The 21,193-nt window shown below is 41.6% G+C and overlaps 1 protein-coding gene across 1 annotated transcript in view; it reads right to left on the bottom strand.

Annotated features, from left to right (window-relative positions):
- Positions 1–12,201: 12,201 nt before the first annotated feature.
- The window catches only part of rims4 (regulating synaptic membrane exocytosis 4), a gene marked incomplete at its 3' end in the record, with an annotated part of 36,164 nt that continues 27,172 nt past the window's right edge, over positions 12,202–21,193 (bottom strand). The window contains exons 4-6 of the mRNA XM_079266509.1: positions 20,487–20,588; positions 17,474–17,613; positions 12,202–12,420 (exon numbers count right to left, since the gene is read on the bottom strand). Coding sequence (XP_079122635.1) covers positions 12,202–12,420; positions 17,474–17,613; positions 20,487–20,588 — 461 coding nt within the window. The remainder of the gene's footprint in view (positions 12,421–17,473; positions 17,614–20,486; positions 20,589–21,193) is intronic.

The raw sequence follows: 21,193 nt of genomic DNA, 5'->3' as shown, positions 1-21,193 counted from the left end.
TGCATTTTTTGTGATGTCACAAAAACCAATGGGTGACGTCACGATGACTACTGTTTATTTTTTATTGTATTTTTTAATAACTCGATCTCAATTAGCTGACGCCTTGCCGGCCGCTAAACTTCCTGGGGTTCACAGAAAGGACAAAACATAATACATGCAAAACACGACGTAAAACAAACTACGTCTGTTTTAAAAAAACAGGACAAACTGAATAGAAAAGCAGATTTTACTTCAAAATGAGAAAGGTCATATTTACTTTATTGTCCACCTCAGTGGAAATGTGTCTTTTGCTTCTCCAAAGTACAGCAAGGTAAACAACACACATAACACAAGGCATGATTAAAAACACAAATACACAGCGAACAATAACAACAGTGAATAGGCTGGTAGCTGCAAACGTATTATATAAATGATAAAAAAGAGCACATCTTATAAAACAACAAGTGTTCCCTGATGCCGTCATTTTGTTTTTAATGCCAGTGTGGTACAGGGAATGAAAATAATCGTGTTTATGTTGTATGGCCAGACAGGAAATAAATACACAAACATACAAATATTAATTTTACGGAGACCTGCTACTTCCAATGTGATGTCACAGAAATACGTTAAATAAACACAACCTCCACAATGGTGACGGCACATAATGTGTTCAGATTACATTCCGCCGACACGGAAACAGAAGTTCGGTTTCGGCAACAAAAGTACTTTTCTAAGTTTAGGCAACAAAAGTACTTTTGTTGCGTTGCCTACGTAATTTAGAATCACAGGTTCAGTTTAGTTTACCCTTTTTTCCAAAGCGACTTACAACAAGTGCATTCAACCATGTGGATACAACCTCAAAAATTGCAAGAATTATGCAAGAACATCATCTTCATCAAATATGCTGAACTGCTTTGAGTGCTGCACTCAGAAACAATGAAAGACGGACAAAGAGGTGGAACGTACCAGCGTCTTGAATCGGATTCGGACCAAACAGGTTAGGTGCGTTAGCATCTGCTTAATAAAGATGAATAGGAACCCCATGAAGTAAGTAAGATGGGCTGTAAATATAGTTGTGGTTTTAAGTTTGTATTTCTATCCGGTGGGCTTGATATGTGTGTATATATATTTCTTGGATGCTTCCCCAGTGTCCTCGTTTGTAGGATGACACTGCTGCAATGCATTATGGGCCGTTCACTCTAAAAAGTCCACAGGGTTGCAAACTCGCCAAAAATCCACGGGGAAGTCTCCAGAAGTTCCTGCCAGAGCACTTAAGCACTTGCTGATACTGCAGCGAGACGGTCTTAAGCCCTTGTGGACTCTGTTGCTGTCAGTCCAGATACCGTTAGCAAATCGCAGAAGCTTTTTCATTTCTCCTCTTCAACCTCCACCATCGCTACAGAGGGACTGCTGCCAGGGTGTCCCTCGGAGGAGGTAAAAGGAGTTCTCGTAGAGTGGTGAGTGCTTTGTAGAGGACAGTTGGGACAGTTGGGACGGTCCAGATGTCGACTATTGAAGTGGCGCGATCACAACTGCAATATAAAGTAACTATGTTATAACTACAGTATTTTCCCTGCCAAAATAAAACTGCAGTTCCTCAAATGGCCACTTGAGGTAGGCTCCAAACGCGAGTCATTCTTCATAGACCTTAATGTTAAAATACTCAAATTTACAGGAGAACACATTTACAGGAGTTTACAGCCTGGTACAAAAAAACGATTTTGGTTTCTATTGTTTTATATACATATATAAAATGTATTTTCTTATTTATTTTAAATTTTTACCCTCCAACAATATAGTTTAGATGTAGTTAAATCCCCTACAAATTGATGAAATATAACAATAGGAACCAGGAAAAAGAGGAGGAATGGAGGAGAGAAAGTGGATAAGAAGAGGTAGCGGGGTAATTCAGTGATAGTTGCCCAAAGAAGCATTGAGTGGACGATGGCAGAAGAGATATCTGGAGTTTGTACCTTTGGACTGAATCAAAGTCCAGCCCATGTCACTCAGTTCCCTCCTTTCTATCTGTGGACACCAGTGAAAGAATCTCACACACGATCCAGTAATGCAGCAGGGGGCGCTGCAGTGACAGCCTGCCGTGTGAAAGCACAACTCTCTGCTGCTGTGTCTGTGTTTCACTGAGGTGGAACACGCTGCTGCCCCCCCCCCCCCCCCCCCGTGGGGAAACATGATTTATGTCTCAATTTGCAAATGTGCACCATCCCGCTGGTTCATCCCATTTTTAGCGTGTGAATTTTTCTCTCCTTCTTCGTGTATGCAAGTCACATCGGCACTGTGTGTGATGTGGTTTCTTCTCAGTCTGTCAGTCTGCGCATGTGCATGCAAGTCATGGCTCTGTGTGTGTGTGTGTGTGTGTGTGTGTGTGCCTAGTGTGACCTGCCATGCTGTCACGCAATTGCTTTGTGTGTGTGAGAGAGAGAGAGAGAGAGAGAGAGAGAGAGAGAGAGAGACCTTAATATAAGCTGATCAGTTTGGATGTCTGCCAGAGAGAGAGAGAGAAAGAGAGGGAGGGAGACAGAGAGGGAGGGAGACAGAGGGAGGGAGAAATAGTGAGTGAAGTGGGGAGAAAGATTGAGATCGAGGAAGAGGTGGAAATGAACGGAGAGAAGGGAGAGCATTGCATCTAGACGGACGGGATGAAGCTTCACACTTGGTCGTCCTTAGCTGCTGTCAAACTAAATGAACCTCTTCCTCTCTTCTGCGTCTCTGTCCTGCTCCCCATCTCATTCTCCTCCTCCATCTTTCTGATTATTGTGTTTTTCCTTCTCCTCCCTTGTGTGTGTGTGTGTGTTCTTCCCCCCTCATCTGTTCCTTCAAGAGGTTTGCAGGTTATTGCGGTTCAGAAGTTGACCTGTTCCTTTATGAGAGCTGATACTGTGTACTTGCTTTTAAATACATGTTTAAAAACACAAGTAGCACTCCACGATGGTGTGAACTTTGGAAAACAAATACAAACAGAGCTCGTTACTGCTGCTGCTTTTTCTGCCACGCATTAAGTTGAATTGTTACGGCTTTGAACCATCTGCATGGATACAAAGTTATCTTACTCACAGGAAATATTCAGTATACTTCCATCAACCTGATCTCATGGGAAGGCGTATAAATGCATTTTAACGACATTCTGCACGTCATGAATTTTAGGCTTTTTGGTGTCAAACCGTGTTGTTACTGTGAAATGACTGCAGTCAGGTTTAGGCAAGAAAAATAAACGAGTTAAATCTGGAGGAAGAACATCATGGTTGGGCTTAAAATAAGTACGTAAAGTAAGTAAAACATAAACAACGTAATACATATTTCACTGGCTGTAAATAGCCAGTAGCCACAGCTTTTTCTTATGCGGAGATCATTATGTGTTTAACTCAAGTCCAAACAAGTTCCATGATGATCCCAATATCAGGTATATGGTCACAGCAGTCAGTGGCACTGTTTGTGTTTGATCTGGAGAGTCTATAAGTTGTCTAATGTGGCCTAAAGCCTATTTTGGTTGATTTTTGTCGCTATTACAGCGATGTGAACGTCCCGGCCGGCTTCCTAGATATCTTCTGTTCCGATAGCTTCTATAATTTACTGGGTTTTCTCACAGAAGGCGTCTTTCATCACGCTTTCCAAAAAGCTGTTTGTTTTTTTCTGTTCTAAGATAAATGAGTTTCTGCTGCTATACTGGGTAGTATATGAACTAGTGCTGGGCAAGTTAACGCGTTCATTTCGCGTTAACGCATCCATTAATTAACGCAGACAATTATTTTATCGCGCGTTAACGCATTTCTTTAATTTATTATAATTTTTTTATTTTTTTAATTGAAAGACAAGAGACAATACATAGACGTAACAACAAGAGGATGACAAGAACAGTGGGATAAAAGCCAGCAAACATCCTATAGTCAGACTCTTACATGTTAGTGCACCTATCTGCTGACATTCACGGTAAACGCATTTAAACGGCACAGATCGGGAGCGAGTGAAGGACTTTGAAAGTTAGCGGAAAGATTAACGTGAGACAACATCCGGTTTCTTCAGACGAACATCCGGTTTTCAGAATAAGATGCCAACAAAGTATGAATTATATTCACATTAAGTATGAAACATGCTGCCTGCATCTCGTGAACCAAATGTTATTGCCCTTTTGTTCATATAGCAGGACTTTTAAAATAAAAGTGCGCAATACACTACTTTTGAATTCATTATTGAACTTTGCCATAACAATGCGATTAAACACGATTAATTAATCGTTCCAAGTCATTCTGCTCTCTAATGTAACTCAGGATGCAGCTTCAACACAGCTGAAGCGTTATAACTACAACGTTGATATATACGTATCTACGAATGTTAATATGAAACATATGTTTGGTTCGTAAACATCAACATGTCCTCGGTTTTAGAAACGTATGCCAACCTTTTACTCAGACGACTTAAATTACACAGAAAAACACACAAATACAAAAAACAATCAGAGCATCCAATGATGGAGATAAACTATTTTATTGACAGCTGCATTAGAATAACAATACACCAAATTGTGCATTTACTCAACAATATAACGGTTTGCCAAAGAATCTGCAAATATACTTGTGTTTTAAAATAACAGTGCGGTGAATAGAACTAAAGTTAACACCATTAACACCACTTTGTCACTCTTCTGATAACATTCAGGTCCTCAAGGCAGTAACACGAGCAACGAATGGAAAGCAACGCAGATGGGCATTTGCTGCTTAATGCCCTGCTAGCATTAGCTTATGCTAATATCCGCTGATCTACAGATCGGATGAAGAGTATTGAAAACCTTAAAAAAATACAATATACTTGTAAATGGAAGTTTGAAATCCTTAAACGGTGAGGTGATCGATTCAGTGAGTTGTCAGTTCCTCCAATGAAGCTACTGAGAAGCTGACAGCAGAAGACTGAAGGGAAGAATGTGTTTAACCAGAGGAGTGTGTCGCTGAGCACATTAATATACAGTATGACCCGATAACCTTCCCTGGATAGATTGATTTCACTGAGGAAAAATGATTTTCCATCAGCATTGCTTCCAAAAGTTGCCCACCTCGCATGTTCCTGACAGCATGAGAAGGCCTGGTAAACTGACTCGTCTCGTATCCCAAAACCAAAACATCAACTTCTTATGAATAATATTTTAGAGGCCTTCGGATGGTTTAGAGACGAGGATTTAAGGCTGTGAATGCTGTAGAGAGATACAATGATCTTGTATCGGCAACCATTAATAAAAGGAGGATTTCTTTTGAAGATTTGGGGTCGGAGCTTAAATTTGTTGACACCAATGTATGAACAGCAACGCGTGACTCCATTTGAACTCATAGTCGAGAGGTAATTTAACTGGAAATGCATGGTTTAGAGAAACTAACTCACACTGGGGTCACCCAACCTAAAGATGAAGTGTGATGCTTTCGAGTGACAGGACCAGATGGCATGTGGAGGAACTCTTTCCATGAGGGTCGGGTTGAGGGAGGCCTCTGAGGGAAAAGTTTGGGAAGCAGACTGGAGGAGATGTATTGCTTTTGGGATCCACCAGCCAACGTTTCATAACAGCCACAGAGGAGATGCATTCACCCTTTCATCCTCACCAGGCCTCCACCTCTTCCCCCCCAGAGAGAACATGAGATGATACGAGTCTAGAACTGTACATACGGAGAGGACAAGGACACAAATAGTGCTCTCTGTCTTTTTTAATCAGTAAAACCCACTTAAGAGTAAAACGATATGGACAATTTAAGCTTGGGTAACAGCTTTTATTTAAAAGAACTTCAAAGGGAATTCTACGCTGATTCACTTCTTAGGTTGATCTTCTGCAAAAACAAACTACTTTGCCTGCACACTCTGTGCCAATAATCAGGGTTTCAATATTAGGTTTCAATTAGATTCCATTTTGGCTCAGAGTGCACCAACAACCACACATGCATGCGCACAAAAATGTGGTTTGTATTGCAGTAAGAACAGTAAGGTCATTTAACAAACTACAAGTAAATGAATGGAGCCGCAACGGGATTCAAATCACTGTGAAGTTAATCTCAAAAAGTCTTCCTGGCACCGGCCGCCGAGAGTCAAAACGTCTAAAAGTCGCCCAATGTTGAGAAAGTTCAGCTGAGCTTGCACGGACAGCGTTAAAGGTTGAATTCACCAACTCGTTTAATGCAAATGTGGTAAAAGCGGCAAACTAGAGACAACCAATTGCGCTTGTTTTGATACCATTGAGAACTAGAAACAATGTTTTCTAATAAATTTAATCTAAATGTATGTTCCATTGCTCTGGAAAAAAAATAGTCAATTGTGCACTGATGTAATGGCAGCTGGAGAAAATAATTACCCAATCGAGTATGCCAACTGCCGGCTCAACCCTCAACCTGTCTGCAGGCTTTACGTTTATGGACTCTTTGTGTTATCAGAATGAGAAAAGTCTCAAAAAGCTATATTAGTTATGTGCATGCCTCTCATGTGTGAACGGCGCCAACAGGACATTTTGCTCGGCTTTACAAGCCCAAACTTGTGAAAACCCAAACAAGTCTTTTCTCAGTGACAGAGACATTTGTGTTGGGAAAATGGGGACGCCATCTTGGAACACAGTATCTCCTAACACCTACATTAAGCCGACCAGTTATTGTAGCCTGAAATGAAATTAGCAGGACGCTTAAGCATTTGTTTGTATATCTACAATATACGGTAACTCCTCTGTTTTTGATTGCCTCAACATATCTTCTGTTACAGACAAATAAGGGCCAAAATCTGCAGTTCCTCAAATGGCCACTTGAGGCTGGCACCAAAAGCGAGTCTCCACAGACTCCAATCTTAAAACGCCAAAACTAACAGCAGAGATAAAAGTGTTTCCAGCCTGGAACAAAATCGTGTTTTGGTCTCTATCGCTAATATCCCCGTTCATGCACATGTACTGTCACGTCACGGAGACTATACGTCCATATTTTGAAGAGTCTCGGTTTGTTGCCTAAACCCGACAAGCAAGTGTTGCTACGACCGTAGTGGAGCGCAATAGTTTGAAGAACTGGGCTACCGGGTGCGTCAGTATGTGAGGAGATAGGATGAGAACGTGTTGACTGCGCGCATGTAAATATAACCGGAATCAAACAAAGACCGCTGTAATGTTAACCTCACTCAAGGTTATACATGTTGATCAAGGAAAAGGTTACCCATCATTTAAATGCATTGTCAGAGATGGCTGAGGGACAATTCTCACATCTAAAAGTTATTAGCTGAACTCACGATCTGCTTAATATTCTGTATGTAACACAACTGTCACTGGAGTTTTCTTCGGTGCAGCATCACTAATAGCAGAAGTCTGGTTTTGCATAATGTCAACCTAAATTGGCAGAGGACCTGATCAGGACTCTAGTACAGTTCTTGCAGATGATGCCGATGGCTAGAATGCAAATGTTCTTTTGTTTTTAGTTATTATCGTTTAGTTAAAGTTCATTCGAACGTCGCTCAAGAAACAACAGTGTCATTTGTCTAAGTTTAGAAAATAAGTCTTGTTTAAGAAACAGGTCAGACTGTTTGAGTACCTTCTCTGCAAAAAAACGTTGTTGTTGTTTTTGCCCAGTTTGTTGAATCAAGCCGACACCAAGGAGCAGAATACACAAATAGTCAGTTGAAATATCAGAAATCCATCAAGAACAAACGCAAAGATGATCATTTCCATACAGCGGACGACACGTAAATCACTTGAAGTGATGGGTTGAAATGGTGACACTGTAAAACGTTTTTTTGCGTCGTTTTGATAACTTTATGTGACAATTCTTCGTCCATAGCCCTGACAAAATGTATATCGGTGTGTTTAAGGCCTCTATTTACATCACAATTGATAGTTGTACATAATTAACATCTGTGTGGCGGATCAATGCTAAAACGTACATTTTCCTTGGTGCTGAATATGTCGATGACAACATCTATTAGCTCATTCATTTGCCCCCAAAGTTACAAAACGCCACAGACAGACTCAGACGGGTGAACAAGACGCTTTTGATGAGCAAAATCACACAATCAATTTTTAATAAACAAACATTAATTACTCTTAAGCCTGCTGGGAATGTGGGCATATATTTCGTCTCGCTCCCCAAACAATTAGAGAAGAGCGTTTCCTTGCAGCTGTATCATAGAAACAACAACACATCGATCACTGCTGCCACGCCGCTGCACCCTCGAGAGGAACGCCGTTAACGCTGTCTAACGCTTTGTAAAGTATCTGCTGACTGATGTTCTACAGGTTGGATGTAGATAGATGGGGAAGTGTAAACTTTCCTCTTTCATTGGTCCTTAATTGGGGAATCAGCCCTCAATATGTTTAAAGTTTGGCACGAAAGAACACGGACAGAAACACATCCCTTGGGTCACAGTCAGAGGAGTCAATTGATTTTAAATATAACTAGATATATTATATATATTTGATGTATACAACTTTTCTAATATCTGACTCATTTTTAAAAACAGTCCCCTTTTGTTCTAACTACCAGGCAGTCATTGATTATTAAAATCCATGATATTCAATGTCACTTTAGGTTGTGAAAAATGATCCCGCATTTTTCAAATCAGAAATTATAATGTTTACATGAGGTATTACAATTAGAGACGACATGACAATCCTCCTGGAATAAGTTGTGGGGTGAAACAACCTGAATGTGCTGGGTTTGAATTACACATCGAGTGATCTGTGGCTCCTGCGTTCAGGTTCTTTGAGCTATTTAAAGTGTTTTAAAGGGGACATATCACGAAAAGACTCACAAACGTGAAATAAGACAACCCAGTCAACTTTATGTGGGCTGCCTAGAGCAGAAAACGTGTTATTGAACAAGCCATTAGGATTTTGCTCCCCATTTTTTGGCCAATCGGAGCAGACTGGGCTATTTAAGGGAGGGGGCTCTTAAAGAGACAGGCGCTAAAACAAAGCATTTCAGACAAGAGGGCGATAAAGGTAAATTCAGACGGACAGTATGAGACAAATAACTTGTTTTGTGAACATTAAAACACGTAAACATGTTCTAGTAGAAACCCAAAATAAAAGTTTGAACCTAAAAAACCAGCATGACATGTCCCCTTTAAATCATATAAATCCTGTGTATTCTCTTCGACAAGCACAACTTCATGACAGTAAACACGTATCGGCATCACATATGTTTTACATACAAAACACATGCCAAAAGATGACCATCAAACATAATAGTTGATGAATCTGACTGCAGTGAAAGTCACTGGCTAAGCGTGTCATCGTCCACAGTTTACACTGTGCAACTGAAAAAAAACGCCTGGATGTTTCTTTTATTGCTTTACAGAATGTAGCTGATTTGTTTGGAAATAAATACAGTATTAATATCCCTGCAACACTGCTACTGGCTAAAACAGAGGCCACTTTTGCAAAAAAAAAATTTTAAAGAGTAAAATCACTCCAATTTGTATGGTTTAATTAAAATATTAGTTGATTAGTATAGGAGGGATTGTGTTCTGAAATCTTGCTCCAAAGTTAAAAAGAAAAAGAAAACTGTTGGATTCGTTATCGTCTGTGGAAGGAAGCAGTGAACTTTGAATTTGAATCGCATTGCTACATATGTATGTATTCCTCAATTAGTGTCGGGTCTCAACCCGACGTACTGCATTTCATGTCTCCGCTCTCTCTGTAGCGTATAGCTCATGCTTAGTTTTATCAAGTAGGATGCTAAGTTTTAATCAGTCATGCGGATGCTACCAGCTAATGCTACAATCTTAAGGTAACTCGCGGGGATATCCCCTCCCCCCCTCACAGATTTAACATTAATCAACTAAGTTATTATAGATTCACTTTGGCTCACTCCAAAAGACACGAACAACCATAATATTTACACATAAAAAAAAGAAATTAAGAATCATAAAGTGCCCAAATGAAATACATGTACTTTTGTTATTCAATAAACTGTAAATTTCTCTAGTGTGCACATTGTGTTCCCTTTAAATTCATCCTATTTCTGTGTCCGTTCTTTCTTTTTTTAATCTGTAAAACCTGACGTCGGTCCCAGACAGGTCTTTTGTTTGGATGATGCAAAGTACATTTCATGCTTCCTTCCTCTCTCTTTTCCTTTTCCTCCCCCTCTTCCTCTCTCCGCACTGAGTCGTAGCACGGCTAATGACCAGGTGCCCCGGCGGTCTGTGGCTCAGGGCTGTAATGTAGAATGGAAGGGACGCTCCTCTGCACAGCTCTAAATGCTGCCGTCAGATGTTGTGAGCGGCTCTTTTCTGTGCTTCCCTCACAATAGCTCTGTGCCGCAAGCTACAGTAAGTGAGGATGAGGGAGAAGACACTTGCTGGTAGAAATTGGCACGGTACAAACTGTTATTAGACAATCTTTTTTTTTTAAAAGAGAGGAGGAATCTTAAAAATCTACTTGTAGACTATTAGCTAAAGAGCATACCGAACTCCAATCAAACTGGGATGAACAGCGGCTTTTCAGCCCTAAACTGTCAGCCGGGCTACTGTCCTCAATGCTTTTGGAAACGTCTGTCTCGGCGCTACAACACAGGTACAACATCTGCCCCCTGCTGCACCCACAGGTGGGTGTGAACATTTAGAACAATATAGAACGGAATTGAACCGAATGAGGACGAAACACCCTCCAAATTTCAGACCCCATTCACACCTGGCTGTTCAATGCCAGTTGTATCCTGATAAGGTTTAACGTCACTGCGTTTGATAGTAGCATGCATCCGAGGTCAGCCGCTTAGAATTCTAATTGGGATCTACTACGATATATATCGCATGCATGAAATCCAATTAAGTTTGGCTGGGAAACCCGATATCTGCGTCTTCAACGCGGCATTAAGTCATGCACCAAGGCAGGTTTTGATTGACACACAAAAAAAATACTTTTATCACATCTGGCTAAAAGGTAATTAGCTCCTGAAGTCAGATAATCAGATTTCAAACTGTATTCGATTGTTCTTCGGTGACTTTACAGCTGCTCACTTAAGCCGTAAATCTCTATTTAGACGTAATTTGCTACCGATTCAAAAAACAACCAGGTAAAATGGGGTCTTACGCGGATCGCTTTATTCCAAAAACCCACAAGACTACATGTTTTCAGTCCAACGATACACGACTTAAAGTGCCTTCCACGAGAGATGACAAAAATAAATCAGTGAAATCCGCTAACGTCGCGATTAGTTGTAATGAAATCATACAGGCTGTTGGGTTGTTGGGAACTCAGAACCTGCTAGTTCTTCTTTTAAACCACTTAAATCCACTCAGGGACCAATTAACACCTGGCGCTGCAGCTAAATGTAATTAACTGCAGTCCGTAGAAACCCAGCAGTACTCCGGATCCCCGAGATCAAGTAGAGATCTAGATCCTTCCAGAGGGTGTAAGGGCCTTTCATTCATGCCTCCACTCGTATACACATGGTACCAAATGGACTGAACACTGAAGGGCCAAATGTGTGACACAAAAGAACAAAAAACAGCTCCAGTCAGTGTTTCGAAACCAAGATGTCTTGGTTGGTTACAACAAATAAGCTATATATAGCTATAAAGCTATATATATGTATATATATAATTACTTTTTAAAAGTATTCTGTAGTCCTGCTGATCCATTCATGCTCCTGCAAAATGGAAGGCCGATGTCTCAAACCGTCTCTGGACAGAAAGACAGATAACACGTCCAAGCCCCCCTTATAGAGGACGCAGAAAGACAACGAGCAGTCCTGGGAATGAGAATCGGATCGCAGGCTCGTGAAGGCGCGTAGCTGAAGCGAAGCCGAGCGCCGCCGTGTGTCGTGGTCCCAATAGGACGCGATCCATGTCGGCAACCGAGCCCTCCTTTGAAGTATCCTCATTAAGTAGGTTTTTGTTTCCTCGTGAAAGAGATCTGAGGAGACCAACATGTTCCTGTGAGTCTGACGGGCGGTCAGTTTGCAACAAAAGGAAATGTGCTTCCCGTGAGTCTCGGGGAAAACAGTCTGATACAATATCAAAAGAATAACGGTATATTTCCAGTGGGTGCCAAAGTGACCTACTCGGTAGTAAAGTCATTTCCCAATCAGGAGATTCATTCCCAAGTGTGGTCGGACCGGTCAAAGTGCCCTTGAGTAAGAAACTTAACACCTACGTACCACCCGGCTGACCCAGGAGCAGCGCTGCAGGCTATATTAAAGAATGTGTCTTGGGATTTGGTTGAGACAGCAGTGGAATCTTTGTCGCAACAACAACAACTTGACATTTTTAGGATCGCTCACAGCAGGGCCCGATGGTGCTCTCCAGGGACATCTGGGAGGAGTGGCGGATGAGCGGCGCCATCGTCGGGTCCACCATGGAGGAGGTAGGGAAGAGCTTGTACCAGCCAATCACCATCGTGCTGAGGTCCAGCTCCTCCAATAGGATTCGAGCTACGCCCATGAAGCATTTGCGGTCCATCCGTCCGTAGTTTCCCCAAACGATCACCTATGGAAGAGACATAGATATGAATTAGCAATAGAAATGATGTATTCATACCATTTTACCAAGAGTGGGTGGTTTGAGACGTCGCCATCTTGCAGTGATGACGCAGCCTAACTCTAAAAATAAACAGCAGAAGAACAAACCTGACACCACCTTGAACTGTAGGCCTTGACGTATCATAAATAGGTGGAATATATTACAGAAATGTACGTTCTGTACAGTTTCTTATGAAAAAGAAAATGTGTCATTGAGAACAAAATGTTTTCTGTAGCAGACCGTCAACATGTTTATGTAACGGGGGTGTGCAGGGATCGACTCGCTTTTGGAGCCATTTGAGGAGCTGCAGTGTTTTGGCACTCCCGTGTTGGCTTCATTCTTCACTTAGAGTTATTGTAAATAATGATGAAAGCGTAATAGGTGCACTTTCTTTCATGTTTAATTCAAAAAACGAGAACAGATGGCAAACACATCTGCTCAGTGCGCTACAAAAATAATCATTGATATGAATATGAAGGATTTAATATTCTACTTCCAACACCGAACAAACATGCTGTGGTTTATCAAGAAACTGGACGATACCTGGACGTTGACACTATACGAGATATACTGTGTGTATATCTCGTATGTATATATACGCTAAGGGGGCGAATTCACAAAGAATGGATTGCAGCCGCTGACATCAACATGAGTTGCGCATCATTTACCAACGACATCCGCCCCGTCTCAAGGTCTGACTCACAAAAAAATATTGCGCTAATAATATAACAGCGCAAAACACGCCCATGTATTTTTGCAGTTGAGTGCAATTTGCCCACTTTTTGTGTCGGATTGCAGTTATCCATGTGGCAAACAGTAGGCAGACCAACGGCAGAGAGAAAGACTCACAACTTACTTCAAGGAATTCAAAGTAAACGTGAAAGAGAAGACGCTTCCTTACCAACCGATGTTGTACTTTACAGTCTGCAAATACTCAGGAAGTGTTGTCATAGATATCATATTATCTTTAATAGAAGGTACTCATCGGCAACGTTTTGTCTCCGGGTAGAAATGTACTTCATGTTCCCCTCAGTGTTTCAGAAGAGAAATCAATTTATTTCAAAGGATTAAGGGCCTGAACATGGCTTCAGAGGCCCTTGATTCGTGTGTATAAAGCATCCTGGGGGTGAAGGAGGTCGAGGAAGATTAATTGACAAAGCAATAAGGTTAAGAGGGCGGGGGTTAATCAGCAGTAATCCAGACGGTTTGGAAATCTGTTCCGGGGCAATACTGGCTCTTGACGGTTTCTCTCTGTGTTACAGCAGCAGGCTGAGGTTTCAATGAGAGTAAATGAAGAGGGACAGTGTGCGTGAGGGAGTGAGACGGAGATGATGGTGGCATGTGCTTAGAAACCTGTGTGTGTGTGTGTGTGTGTGTGTGTTTGGACGTTAGGTGTCCTCCGTCTCCTGGCGACCCGATAACATCATCTCAGACGGCCCCACATCTTGTCAAGCAGCGGACAAAATAATCAATATCCGTCGGTGCGTGCGACCAATCGTGCGGCCGCCTCGTGTGTCCGGCATACCAATTGGTTTGGATGTGCGTGAGCGTGATTTCCACAGAGACTCAGAGGACAAATCTGCTCCAATCTATTCCCTCCATCTTTAAAGAAGGATCATCTATATCTCTTTCTGTCTGCCCTCCAAACAAGGGCCTGAACTCAACCATTTCAAGTTAGGAGAGAGAGACATCGGGAGAAGAATGAAATCTGTGGCAGAACGACAGAAACTGGCTGAGTGTTTAATGTGGACGATGGAAAACTCAGCGTCCGAGATCCTCTCCTGGTCCACTTTCTAGAAAGTGGAACTAACACACAAACACACACGGTGCTGATGGAAAGACAAAAAGGGATTTAACAAACAAAAGAACCAGCATGTTGCATTGAAGTGAGGATAAGTGGATACAGACGACGGATGCACTTGAATTGAAAGGAAGAATAAAAGCTTTGAAACACCAGAAAGTGGGACAGCTAACTCATTTGGAGATACTAATAAAATACACAATATGGTCAAAAGTACTTTGGTCAACTTTTGGTCCGGGGCGTAGACTGTATAGAAGAAGTCATCGTGATGTGGACTGATGTTATGAAGCCTCGAGTGCTGCGATTTCACCGTCGGCATGTTGGTTTTTTGCAGCCGACGAACAGAAGTTACCATATTTCAAATGCGGTGGAGTGACGTAGAGACGCGGTATACGTCTCTGGTAGCGGAAGCGACCTGTCAATCACAGTAAGCCCCGCCCTAAAGCATACCATAAAGCAGGGGTATTCAACTAAAGTTACAAAAGTTCCACATCGAGAAAATCTCCTCGGGCAAAGGGCCGAAACATTACAATAATATCTAGCTCGCGCTATTTACTGCCATATATCTATGTAAATATATTCAAGACGCCTAGTAGTAGTAACAACGTCTCTGTGTCGTCAACAACTGTCAAATCAAATAAAGTACACATCAATTATATTTTAACAAATTATTACTCTGTTTTCAAATTCAACTGGATGGATTATAAATAATACATGGACATACATAAATAAATGTTCTTCTCATTTAAAGTGAAATGAGGTCTGGATTAAAGGATATGAATGTGTGTTTGACTCCGTAAGTGTGTGTCGATGTGTGAATGAATGGCTTCATGCACAGATGCATGCACGTACAGCACTGCAAACTTCAATGTCAACAATAAACACATTTTTTACAAAAACTAAACATTCATATCTGAGCCGTTGTAGTGGATTGTATCAGAGAAGATGAAATGAGGGAGAAAGAGAAATGAGATGATCGGGGGATGGTGGCAGAGAGCGCAGAGCGGAGGAGAAGAGAAAGACGGACAGCCAATAATTAGAAAGGAGGTGTTTAGCGCACTGACTGCCAGCAGAAGAGCCGCCTTAGGCTGAGGCTGAACACAAAGAGGTTCAAACCTGCAACCTTCAAAGCCCACTGCCCTCACCTCTGTTTACCACACAAACACACACACACACACACACACACACACACACGTAGTATGTAGCCAGCTGATGCAGTATAAAGTGTGAATATAGGACTCTCACCCAGGAGATCGCTGTTCAGAACAAACTAGAAGTTAAAGTTGACATATTTTTGTCACGTCAGTCGCTTGTCACATGAGTCACTCAGTAGTCATGTTAATCGTTATTCAGTCAAGTTAAAAGCCGACCACAATCTTTTCATAACCATAACTAAAAAGTCTTCTTGCCTGAAGCTAACTTCCTGTGAAGACGGGAGTTTATTTTGAAAAGACACTATGCACGTAACGAGCGTACATATTTACACACCGTCCAGACACGTCCAACACTGTAAAACCTGCACCATAAACCCTTCACATTTAAAGACCATACTCCTTAAAAAAAAGCTGTTCAAACATTTAAATGAGCATAATTTAAAATCATGTGCTTTGAGTCAGTGGTGGAGTGAGTTGATGAAGGATTCTGAATGAATCTCCAGCGTGGAGGCATTTGGCAATTTGCGTCGGTAAATCAGGAAGTGACAAATTGAAAAACGCTGCTGATTTCAGCGATTTTCATTGTCCAGTGTGAATGAGTTTGATGAAAGTCGGAGGACAGCGGATAATTAAGAGGGAGGCGTTTAGCGCCTAATTACACGACGACGCAGAGCTGAAGGCCTCTCCGCTGAAAACACAGCACTGTGGCCAGCTGCTGGTTACTGAGGAAACCCGCCATACATACCGGTACAACATATGTGCACGTTGGTGTTATGATATCTTATTTACCCATTGTATTATGAAACAATACCCCTATTACAACGTACAAGAAAGGACAGTGAATAAATACATTCATTCATTATATAACAATAATACAGGACAAGAGACGAAGGAAACTAAATACGGAGTGAAAGAGAGTAAGGAATGATGGGAGGAGAATAAAAAGACTTGGAGAGAATGAAGGAAGAGAAAGAAAGATAAAGAAAGGAGATAGCAAGTAGAAAAGCAGGGAAGAGAAGAAAGTAGAAATAAAGAAGGCAAGGTGATACAAAAGGAGAGAAAGAAAGTAAGTGAACAAGGAGGGAAGGACAGTGAGAGAAAGAAAGAATGACTTGAATAGAGTTGAAAAGACAGTAAGGAGAATAGCAGCCAAGTCACCAGGTAAATATGGTATTAAGAGTTATGTGGTATAAACATGGTGCTTTATTTGAACACAAGCCATGAATCTTTTTTTAACAAAGAGCTTTGTTGTCTGCACCTCAGCGATCATTTAACAACGTTAACCTCGTGGCATTGTGCGACAGGTGACAAGAGGCTGATATGGAACGTCTTCATGAAACTCCTTTTAGTTCAGAAACAAAAATGTACAAATCAAAGATTCTTTCTGAGAGCTAGTTTAAGAGAACGACTGCAATATGAAGGAAGGAAGTGAGACAACAATCAGTCTCTCTCAGCTCACACTTCCCTTTGATATCTCATGGCAACTATTTGGTGAGATTGGTATGTGATTGGTTATGAATTCACTTTTATCGTCTATGAATGGCGGCTCGTCCACCACTTTGATTCAGATTGAATTATCTTAACTATTAGATGGATTGCCATGAAGTTAATGTTGCTCAGAAGATTAATCCCAATGACTTTGGTGATCCCCTGACTTTTGAAAGTTGTCACTCATGCAGTAAAATAGCCAAACGTCTACCAGATGGAGTGGCACAAAGTGTTGTACAGAGATTTATTTGGTGATCTCCTAACTGTTCCTCGACTGTTTGATGGATTGTCATCAAAGGACAAAGAACAAAAGATCAGTTTGTCCAGTCGTAACACCTGCAGAGCTAATTCCACTCCCGTCAGCTGTATTTTGTGCTAATTAGCGTGCTAGCGCTGTAAGCTAAGAAGGTGAACATGGTCATAACCTGCTAAACATTAGCCTGTTAGCTTTGCCATTACTCACATGTTAGCAGGCTGGTGTTAGCATTTAGCTGAGAGCACCACTGACTGCAGTTTCATTGTATTTTGCCGGGTTGTCTTGGTTGTGAATCAGTGGGGCCACGATGGCGTGTCTCACCTGCACCACTTTCCCCTGCGGGCTCTCAGAGAAGACCAGGACCTGGTTGTAGAGAGGATCCAGAGACTTCCTCACTGACTTGGTCTTCTTCTTGGCCACGCAGCTCCCGTTCTCCAGGAGGTAAACTTTGATGTAGGCCGCTGAAACCACAGCAGACAAAAAGGGTTAAAGTTGAAGTCAAGCGTTAACCTCTTCAGAAGTCTTCTAAATTACCTGATTTTTGAACATAGCGTTGATGGACAAGTTTGCCCTCCAATGCTTACACCAAAACAATGTTGAATGGGGTGCAGAAGCTTCAGTTACAGCACAGGAAAATAGGAATAAATCAATGTACGAACAATGCCCTCAACAAGTTTTCAGTGACTTTAGAGGTTGAGTGTAACGGGATATGGAACTGGTATGTTTGGTGTTAAGACGATGATGCAGTACAGTAGAAGACAGTAGAAGGCCAGGCGAGAGACGGAGACGGCCAAATGCATCAGTAAGCTACGTTACGGTATGTTTGCTTGTTTGTCTGCATGGTACTGAAGGAGCACACTACATAACTACATAAAAAAAAGCAAAGTCGTTGATTTTAAGCCAAACTGCCAAACTAAAGTTCACTAAATAAAGACTTGCAGCGAGCACAGAATATGAGAAGAGCACATTTGTCACGAATTGGTTTGTGGTCTACGGTTCTGAAGCTTTGAGTGTTCCATTTTAGTCGTCGCCATCTTGGTTTTTTGCAGTCACGAGAGGGTGGAACCGGAAGCTGAATAAGACGATTTTTTTCGGTGACCAAAATGTCAAAAGTAACTTTCATGAATGGAAAACACGCCGTGAAAGGGTAGAAATTACAGGATGAAAATATATTATATATATGTCACACGACTGTGAAACAACTTTAAAGAAGAACTACAGCTTGGCATTCTAATAATGTAATTTATATTTATTAATAGTACCTTTCAGAAACATGTCCACTCTTTTTTGTTTTTCCATTCAGTAAAAGTTGTGGATCGTACTTTTGTTTTTTCAAATCACCTCGAGCGAGCTGAGCCGATACTAGAAGGTGAATCTTCACTACGTCCTGCACAATCCAAAACTTAAACTGCTGCTGCACTCTTTTTATTCACGTGACAAATCGATATCTGATAACAAGATTAAAGATTTGAAGCGAGGTTGTCCTTGGTATTTGTACTATATACGTATTTCCTTCCATCTCTGCAGCTCTCTCCTTCACCACATGTTGTCCTTTCATTCACACTGAATTGCTCTCCACTCGTTTCTCTCTCCTCCGACTCTTGTCTGTGCTTCGCTCTGTTGATTATCTTCTCTTTCATCTCTCATGGCCTTTTTTTCCCCTCTCAGATTTGTCTTTTGTTTTTTTCTGATTTGCTGACACTATTGTTGTCATGCAATTAGGATCAATGGCTGGTTTAACATTAACATTATGCAACCACAGTTGGGGGGGGGGGGGTACAATTTGTTGTTACACAATCCGACCCGCTGCTAAAATGACAGCAGAGTCATGTCGACATCGTGCCGGTGCTGTTTCTACAAGAGGAAGGTGAAGGTTAACTGGTCTGATTAATTACGCAGCTGATCGTTGGCTTCATCAGTTTAGTGCTCGGTGATTCATTGCCGGGCAGCCGGCTCATATTAGCAGCTCTCCAAGTGCATTTTGATGATGACATATTTCAGGTGAAACGATGCATGAAAGCTGAGAGTGAGCCGTGGTGTACGAGTGCAGAAGATGAGCCACTGAATCACCGTCGCTCGTCTTCATCATCGCTCGTCATATTCCTGACATTGTGTGGACGGGTTTGAAGAAGCATTTAGAGAAATTAAGAAATTAGAGAAATTAATAAATTGAATGACTAAAGTAGAGAAATTTGCGAAGCTGATTTTCTGGAGTGAAACCTGCCTTTCCTGCTGAAACGGTGCTCGTGCTGCCTTCGGTGGTGCGCTGCCGTGTTTCTTGGTCAATCAGTGGAACGTTGTGAACTCATCGGCAGGAATGTGCATCCAGTCACCCTCGCGCATGTGTGTCCTTGTCCATGTGCCGCAGAACAAACAACACAGGGACCCACTCGTGACGACACTGGTTTATGATTGAACACCTCTATGGCATGAATAAATATGGTTATGGCTGAGAAATGTCAGATAAACACCGACCCATTCGTTTCAATGTAACAGTAACTCGTGAATGATTATAGTTATTGTGAAATAAAAGTCTCCTGAAATCTCTTTAAAAATAAAAATCGACTTTATCTCTGACGACATGTGTTGGCGACATGGCTTCTTGTTTCAGTCAGACACCAAAGTCAGAGCAACTTGAAACTGTTTCTCTGCAGCGTCAGCAGAGGAAGATGTAGATCTGACTTATTTAGCGGATCACCTCCCTCTGCTCATGTGTATCGACTCCCCGAACACTGACAACAACTTTTTACTGCTTTGGCTCTGAACATCTGCAGTCATGTTTAAACAATCTGTAGCGCACGGTCTAGAGTGCATGGTGAGGTGCCTCTGGGACGTGGCCAACTCCACGTGTGCTACTTAATCTGGGTGCATAGTGGTTTTATTTAGTCTTTCGATTAATAATAGGTGTGTTCTGGGTGTCGCATTATTTTATTTAATCAGGGTGTCATCTCCCGTTTCCTTGCTATGTAAGTGGAAGATTCGGCACATTGGAGAAGCGGTTTTCGGTAAAAATGTACTTTTTGAAAGTCAACAAATGTGGATTGAAGCAGAATATCTCGTCAGATAAAAACATGTTGTGAATTTTGAAAATGATTACATGTTTCTTGTTCTAATAAATGTTGACGATTGGGACTTTACAATGTTCTGGAGTTGTTTGGATCACACAAGTCAGGAACAGTCCTCTGTAGTCACCGATGATACAAAAAGTACACCACTATTAATATTAGTGTAGCTTCATCTTTATCTGCAACTGTGAAGAAATAACAAGTTTAAACAAAGTGACGTACAACAGCTTGATCGGTCGACAGACCAGCAGCGGACTAGAGTGGTGTACCTGGAGGTCCCTTTGAACCCGGTTTCATGGTGAGTCCTCTGGCCTGGACGACCTCCACCTCCAGACCTCCGTTCCTCTCCATGAGACCGATCTCTACGTCACCTGGATGGATGGAAACACACGTGCACTTTAGCAATGAGGATGGAGGGGAGCATATGTGCCTCTCTCGTTAAATACAATAAACGTCCATTGGTACAAGAGACAATCACCAAATCTGAACTAAACCCTTTGCCATGCATATCATTTCAGTGTGTGGACGCATCAATGCATCGAACACAAGTGAAGTCTTGTGAAAATATTTTCCAGCAGACACTTCTGAGATGGACAGGCAGAGGCCAAATGCAATAACTGCTGACGAGACAAGTCATAGACGTCAGAGTATTGTCTCGAGAGCTCAGAGCTCAAAGTTATTTTTTTTAACTGTTGTGTATTTTTCATCTCCATGTTGAGATGAGCCTGTTGAATTTGCACCCAAAAAAAATGAAGGGATTCTCTCCACAGTAAGATGCTGGACGGCTTTTATTTTTAAACGGAAAAAGGAAGTGTTGATTAAAAATACAGATATAGACATTGAAACGGTAGTAATGTTGATGGTATGAGATCATGTCTATTTTTGCTGTGAACCGCCAAAATAAAAGCATGAGGTTTGGCATGGCACACATGCTGCTCGCCCAGGCAGCATTGCTCGGGCGTCACATTGAAGTCAC

Source organism: Melanostigma gelatinosum (genome assembly GCF_949748355.1).
Source record: "Melanostigma gelatinosum genome assembly, chromosome: 3".
In the NCBI taxonomy this organism is placed as follows: domain Eukaryota; kingdom Metazoa; phylum Chordata; class Actinopteri; order Perciformes; family Zoarcidae; genus Melanostigma; species Melanostigma gelatinosum.
This window is presented reverse-complemented; position numbering and strand designations above follow the sequence as displayed.